Source organism: Callorhinus ursinus, unplaced genomic scaffold (assembly GCF_003265705.2).
Source record: "Callorhinus ursinus isolate GAN/ISIS: 27379988/994484 unplaced genomic scaffold, GSC_fseal_2.0 scaffold9, whole genome shotgun sequence".
In the NCBI taxonomy this organism is placed as follows: Eukaryota; Metazoa; Chordata; class Mammalia; order Carnivora; family Otariidae; genus Callorhinus; species Callorhinus ursinus.
Genome location: NW_027397071.1, coordinates 3,628,901 through 3,636,478, shown reverse-complemented (window position 1 = coordinate 3,636,478; position 7,578 = coordinate 3,628,901). Strand labels below are relative to the sequence as shown.

At 52.7% G+C, this 7,578-nt stretch overlaps 1 protein-coding gene across 2 annotated transcripts in view; it reads left to right on the top strand.

Annotated features, from left to right (window-relative positions):
* Positions 1-1,418: 1,418 nt before the first annotated feature.
* ATP1A1 (ATPase Na+/K+ transporting subunit alpha 1) overlaps positions 1,419-7,578 on the top strand; it is a 29,231-nt gene continuing 23,071 nt past the window's right edge. Inside the window, exon 1 of one of the 2 annotated variants that reach the window (XM_025872514.2) lies at positions 1,419-1,695. In XM_025872514.2, the coding sequence (XP_025728299.1) occupies positions 1,684-1,695 (12 nt within the window). In that variant the 5' untranslated portion in view covers positions 1,419-1,683. Of the gene's footprint in view, positions 1,696-2,244; positions 2,473-7,578 lie in introns of those variants that run through there. The other variant, XM_025872515.2, reaches the window with a different exon arrangement.

Genomic DNA, 7,578 nt, shown 5'->3' with positions numbered 1-7,578 from the left:
GGGCCAGAGGAAGAGACTCCTGTAAGAAACAGTATCTTTTAAGAAGTAATAAAAATTACCCTATTGTTGGAACTGATAATACAGTGTATAGTTTTTCCTTTTTCCCTTCCTTCCTTTCCTATTTCTTTCAAGCTTCGTATCTTTATTTGTTCATGTTAAATTAATACTTAGGGTTCCCAGGGTCAGCTTTAACTTGCTTAGGAAGTTAATATTTTCCTTGTTTCTTGTAGGAATTCCCAGAGATGCATAGAGACTTTCTCCTGCGAATCTTGTGTTTTCCCAGAGTACATCTGACTTCCTGAAAGTATTGTTAATAATAATACTTTACTTTCTAAATGCTGGAGGCCTTCAACCACAGCAGCTGCTGCTAAGAAGCTCTAATGGGAGGGAAGTCCCACAGCACAGCCAGGCCCGGGCTCTCTGGAGGTTCCTGGGCTTATCATCACACACCAGGCCCAGAGTCCCTCAGGGCACCCAAGGCCGCGCAAGCAGGGGCACTGCCCCTGCGAGGTGGGAGGCACGAAGAGCCTCCAGACAGGTCCTCGGACATCTCTCCATCAAGTCAACCCCTTTTGCTAAAGACAGGCATTCCTTTAGGCTTCTTCTTGTTTCTTCCCTAAAAAGCGACTCCCCAAACCCGACAAGCGGGTTTCTTTCACACAGTAGCGTGAATAAATTCACTGGAAGCCCTCTGGGTGGTCACTGGGGTCATGAAGAGAAGTAGGAGGAGGGCGCTTGGGACCTTTTGCAAGGCCAGCCCAGACCCATTCTTCCTGGGGCCGAGCGGGAAGTGGACCACGCGGGTCCCACAGCAGAGGAGGCATCTGGGAGGGCACCGAGAGACTGGGGGGGCCATCTGCAGGTGGGCGCGGGGCTGGGACTGCGCAAGGAGGCGTTGTCCCTCAGGCTGGCGCGGGCTGCAATCACACCCTACCCCCCACCTCCACCCCGGCGCGTCCCTTAGTTCCAGAGGAGCTCCCTGATAGCTACACTGGAAAGGCCCCTCCGCGGTTTCTGCCCCCGGTCCGCGGAGATTCGGAGAGCCCAGTTTCCGAATGCGTGCCAGCACCCACTGCGGACCTCGCGTGTCCTACAAAGCAGGCCGGTCACGCAGGGCGGCGGGAGGAGGGGCGCGGGAGCCGCACGGCCGCAGAGTCCCCGCGGCCCAGCCAGCCGGCGCGCCCCGCAGTGGCGCGGCCGCGGCCTCCCGGGACTTGGGCACGCGCGCCCCGGGGCCCGGCGCCCTCCCGCCTGGAGCCCCGACTGGCCGCAGCCAGCCGGCCCGGGCCCGGGGGCGGGGCTTGCGGCGGGGGCGGAGCCAGGCCCGCGGCCGGTGTCAGGTTGCTCCGGTAACGGTGACGTGCCGCGGCGTGGGCGGGGCAAACACGCAGGTTGCATATTTTAGGAAGTGAGGAGGAGGCGCGGGCTTGAGCTGCGGCGGGGTCTGGGGCGCGGAGCAGCGGCGGGAGGAGGCGGACACGTGGCAGCAGCAGCGGTAGCAGCCCCAGCGGCGGCATCGGCCCGAGCCGCCGGCCGGTCTCCCTCCCTCCCGCCCCGCGGCAGCCCTAGCTCCCTCCTCTCCGCTCCCCCGGCCGCGCCAGCTCGGCCGGGAGCTGCTCTCTTCTTTTTCCTCTCTGATTCTCGAGCGACAGGACCCGGCGCCGCGCACAGACCTCCGCGACCATGGGGAAAGGGGTGAGTGTGCGGCGAGCCGGGCGAGGGGGCGCGGGGCGCCGGGCGGGAGGAGGAGGAGGAAGTCAGGAGGGCTACCGCGACCAGCGGGAGGCGGCGGAGGAGGAAGCGGCGCGGAGTGGAACGGGCAGGCTGGGCGGCCAGGCTTAAAAGACAACGCACTCTGGAAATGGAGGGAGCGCAGCAGTGGGGGCCGGGAGGGCGGGCGGCAGCGCGGGGCGGGCCGCGGACCCCCGAGTCCCAGCGCGCTGCGGGCCGGGGGCTCCTGGAGGCGGCGCTCGGGAGCCGCGGGGCCGGGAGGAGGAGGGCGGACGCCGCGGGGCGGCCCCGGGAAGGAGCTGGCCGCCGCGGCATCCCCGAAGCCGGCTCCCCTCCCCTCCCCTCCCTCCGCCCGCCCTCACCTCCCATCTCTTGCCTTCCCTTTTCCTTCCGCCCTCCGTGCCCAGAGGAAAGGCGTGCTCCTCCCCTTCCCCTGGGGCGCGCCGCCGGGGCCCCTCCCGGGCTGCCTTCCCACCGCGGCCGGGGTCCGGGCGCCGGCGGGGACTTCCGACGCGGGGGTGGCCCTGAGGGGGTGAGGCTCCCACTCTCGCAGGCGCTGGGGCTTAGCCAGTTCCCCGCAGAGGCAGCCGCCCTCCCCTAAAGAGAGAGAGAGAGAGAGAGAGAGAGAGAGAGAGAGAGAGAGAAACAACAACAACAACGGGCTTCCCTTCACTGCGGAGCCGGTCGTGCTGGCTGGTGCCAGAAAGGGTGTGTCTTCACCGCCCTAAGACGGCCTTTAAGGTATACTTTTGAGAGCTTTAATGGGACGCTTTCCCTAAACACTGGATGCGCCCTGGGGCGGCTGGAGTGGTCATTTCCCTGGTGGGGAGGGGTGTGTAGAGGTGCTTTTTTTTTTTTTTGAGGGATGAGCCTGGAAGGAGGATGGGCTGGCTCACCAGGGCCTCTGGGTACAATAAACCCGAAAAAGGACTGCAGGAGGCGGGCAGGACTCGGTGGCAGGACCGCCGAGCCGCGGGAGAGAGCAGTTCCCGAAGGAATCGCGGGTCTCCGGGGTAGGGGAGGAGAGTGCACGGAGCGCTGGGAATGCCCGTAGCCACAGCAGAAGACCGAGTCTCAGACCCTAACGGGGCCAAAGCCAAGTCGAGGAAAGTTTATACAGGATAACCCCCCAAAGTATCAATTCATGGGAGAAAATGACCAGGTCGTGAGAACACGGGGTAGGAGAGCAGCCGCTCAGTTATCTCCAGGGCTTGCACGTTGCGGGCATCTAGTAGGTCTTTGGAGGTTTTCAGGGCTCCGCAATGTGGCGTGAGTGCTGGGGGAAGAGGCAGGGTGCGTTCTTTGGGGATTCTTAATTTTGGATTTTGAAGGATTAGGTAATTAGAAGGCCTTGGACCTGGTAGGGAGAGCAGGGAGAAGTGGCATGCACGACTGGTATCTTTTAAAAGCACAGAATGTGGAGGGCTGACCCAGGTTCCAGAGCCGAAGGCAAAGAGCTGAGTGTACTCCCCACGATATAAAAGTGGGTTAGTGACCTGGGCTTGTACCACACCATCAAACCCTAGGTCATTCCCTTAAACAAGCCCTTTAAGCGCACCCCTTTGGTTCTCCTCCCTCAAAAAAGAAAAAAAGTTGATACCCAAAGCTGGACATTCCTGCTTTGGGGGGGGGGGGGGCTGTAGTGATCGGGAATATGTACCCGAGGCCTAGGAAGGTGAAGTGATTTGTTCAAGGTCAAATGGTTGGTACACCAGCCATGCCTGATTCCTGAACAGCCTGTGGTCTCCCCAGCCTGAACAACCCACTTAACGTTGCCTTATATGCAGAACTCCAGCATTATTCTTCAGATGAAAGTGGGGTATTTGTGATTTAAAAATCACATTAAAAATTAATGGACCCGAGAGATGTTTGAGTAACTGAGTTCTAGCCACGTTTCTGTATGTGTTTTTCATAACTGAACCCATGCCCAACAGTGGTGAAGATCACACACCTGGGTTGTGAAGGTTCAACCAGGATGTCTTAGGGTTCTTAATAAAAAGCCAGTGGCTGGCAAACACAAAACTGAATTGCAGCTGGTTCACAGGATGATAGGCTGCTTATCTGCTGGGTGGTAGTTAGCGTTTTGGAGGGGGAGACACTGGTAAATTGAACATTAAGGCGGGAGATGTGGTGATTCTCCTGGGGTAAAGTTACGTCTTTTGTCCCCAGTGACTTACTGTGATAGTCCAATGTTCAGAAGGATATTTTATGCTGAAATGTTGGGATTTTTCCACATGGGGATTAAAATGTGGGTGGAGTGGTGACTAAAGCCCTGCTGATAATTGGTTAACCAGGAAGCCTGTGCTGGCAGCTAATTTTTAAGGTCATTGTTAATTTCTTCCCTGCTTCTTCCCACTGCTTGGGGGCCTAGGTTTTGGTGATATTTCAGGTGATTTTCTTTCTCCTTAAAAATGTAGTTCCTAAGCTTTTGGTAAGGAAACGAAAGAACAGCTCCTGCTGAATCATTCCTGGATGAAATAGGATTTTGTCCCTTTTTCTCATATTGGGTGTTGTTGCCAGTGACTTGGCTTACAGCCACAGCCAGGCCTGCCACCCACAACTAGCTCACCAAAGGTACACAAAAAACTTTTTTTCTCAAGTTTACCAGAGCTGGGGGGAGGGGGGAATGTCACCAGGTCCTTCCATGCGGTTCCGCATTGTTTGAATATTAACTTAAGTTACCTAGAAAATAAATCCTGGCTTACGGGGGTGGTTTCAAGAGGAGCAGGGGAAGAAGGCTCAGGTGAAGGTTGCACAAGGGATACGCAAGTCAGCAGAAATCCTGGTCGTTCGGTAACATTATCAGCTGCCCTTTTGGAGCTCAACTTGAAAGTGTGACTAAATCTCCTCTGGCTGCTATAAAGCTAGTACTTTAGACTGAAAACATTGGAAGGCAGAGTCCTCAGAGTGGAAAGTTGCCCGGGCCTGGCCGGGAGCGAGTGAAGCCGTTATAGGAGGAACTGTTGACCAGCACTGGGGCCAGACCAGAGGGCCGGGATTGCATCACACCCCTTTTGTCTCTGAAGTGTTCGGTGTGTGAGTGTGACAGTTCCCCGGCTCAGGGTTCTTTCTGTACCCTGTTCTGAGGGTGTATCCTCTTTTGGTAACTTACTGTTTGTTAATTTGTAGTGTTCTCTGCCAGTAAGTTTGTAACACTCTAGTGACTCACCTTTGGGTGGGAGGGTAGGGAAGGGGGGGAGGTCTGCATCATAAATCTGAGAAGGCTTGCAACCCTCCCTCCCCCACACTCCCAGGGGGATTTTTTAAAAATTTGGTAAATGTTCATCCAGGTGAGAGCTAAAACTGAAAACATAACAGCCCTCTGGAAGTGTTACCCCTAAGCTGCATTTAAAAATAAAAGATGAACTCAGAATTATAAAGCACAATAGACTTGGTACCCAAACATGCTCCATCCCATCCTTGTTTCCTGATTATTTTAGCAACAAATTAACAGTTAAGTGACTTTCTGTTCAAATCAGGCTGTGTTGTCTTAAAGATAGCCAAATTTAAGAATAAGAAAAAGGCTTTAACTATTTGAAGGATTTTGTATGCAAAAGTAAGTAAAATTAGTTTGTTCATTTAAAAACAGAAAGGTAAAAAAAAAAAAAATTTGTTTCAAGCCCTGAAGCTTCAGGTTCTCAACTGGCCCTTAGGTAGACTACTGGCCCTAAGGACCAAGTGAAGTCATCTCTGTTCTGTCCAAAGTGAGTGCAGTGCAAGCAAACACCACAGCTGTGGTCAGGCTGACCAAGGATTTGGCACTGAGGGAAGATCCGATCTTCATAAACTATAGGTTTCCTGTTCATCAGTTAGTCTTAAACCCTTCAGAACCAGAGAAGAATTTTTCTTTCATCTGAGAAACATATTAAGGATTGACTATAATAGGAACTACTATTAATTACCCTCCAAAGGAAAGCCAAGTGGAAGTATCCCCCTTGACATTGCTGACCTCCTAACTTAATGGCATCTTAGAGTTTTCATCTACTTTCACTTTTCAAGCAAGGGACTTGACTTTTTTTTAAGTCTTTGTAAAAGTCTTACCAAAAAAAAAAAAAAAAAAAAGGAGGTGGGGGGGTTGCTTTTCAGCGCTCTGTGATGGGAGGGAGTGTGAACATTTGTGCCGTGGTGCCTTCTAGCTGCCCAGGGCTCTCTGCCAGCCAGCAGGCCAGAAGAAGAAAGACGAGTGTCAGATCAGATGGGCTCACAGTAATCAGAGTGGCTGCGTTTGGACAGCATGACGCTGGGCAGAATGTCTCCCCATCCCTGCCAGAGCTGTCCAGTTCTGGGTTACTGTGAAAATACATGGCCAGTGAGCGATAATGTGAAGTAAAGAGAATTTGAAAGCCCACTGGCTATTTTTTTTTTTTTTTTTTTTTTTACACTCTCCTTCGTATCTGTATTTTTGGAAAAGAAGATGTAACCAAGTCAGGTTTGAACTTTCTCACGTTGCTATGAATTGAGTGTATGAGAGGAAGTGTATTCTTTGGCTGGAATCTGAGAGAGACTGTTCTTTGCATATGACTCACCTCATTAGTTGTGCTGAAATCTGTTGTCAGGAATCCACAAGAAGTTCTTCACATTTATTTGACTGATGTTTGGGTAGCAAATTCTATTGGTGAGAATAGAGCCCCCATCCTCCCACCCACCCACCCTGCAGTTTTTCTCTCGGGTTTCGTTTGCATCCTGAGCCACGGGAATTGGGACCAGTACACCTCATTCCTTAGTTCCTTTGTGACTACAGTGAATCGTATCTGAACATTAATTATCTCTGTATCTGGTTTTATCCAAACTCTACTTAGTAACAGCTGTTAGGTATTTCCTAGTAGTGATCCAAAGAGGTGATTCTTGGTGGCTCTTGCTTTGTCTTTGGGGCTTGGACTGTTTGGGGGCCCGGTAGTGAAGAGTGTCAGGTGTGGGGACCAGTGGGTCTTGGTGTCAGATTTATCTTTCCAGGCTGTCATCATGGCCAGGGCCCTCGGGCATTTTGGGCGCTATCCTTTTGTGTTTTTCTTTTATCTTCCACATGATGTTTCCATGGGGCCATATTTGTTTTATTGTTTCAGTTCAAGTGACCTGTGTCTGGGGCCTTGGGCTGCCTTTGTCCTCTTCAGCCCGCCAGCTGGTTTACTTCGTACCGTACCCTACGCCTCGGGGTACCAACTGAGGAGCCATGAGAACTGGGAATTTATTCAGTCCCCTTGCAACACTGGTGCCAGTTAGGAATCCTTCGTCTCTCAGACGGACAACATCTTTTGAGTAGCACTAGCCAAAGAGTGGTCTGGTAAAATGAGAAAAGGGATGAGGGGAGCAACGGATGAACAGGCAGAAAGTTTTAACTCTTCATAACCCGGGTGCCTAATGATAGAGGTAAAGTTAACCCCAGTGAAAAAACAGGCTTGGGTTTTGTTCTGAATCACTGGAAAAACAAAGAAATGTTTTCAAAAGAGGTAGTAAATCTAAAGTATATTGATTGTTTAGACATTTTAGCATTTTTTTTTTTGATCGTGGGTGTTTTTTGCAGGGAGGGCGGGCTTGCAGGCTCCTTAAGAATTTCCTTACCAGCAGGTTGGGGAGGAAGGTTAAGCCTAATTTGTTTGGGGCTGAGGGAGCCTGCTGGCTAGAGCTGGAGCTGGTGTTTCTGCGCGCCCCGCCCCCCCCCCCACCCCGCTGGCTTGGTGGGCTATAGCCCAAGTATGGAGGTGGTGAGCTGGCCTCACAAAGGGACCCATTGCTCTGGCTTTGCTACATGACCTTCTCCAGCCTGCTGCACGTTCAGGTGAGTGACAAGGAATATGAAGACATGGTGGTCCCGTGGGTTACCTCCTCTGCAGGAGAAAGCAATTGATT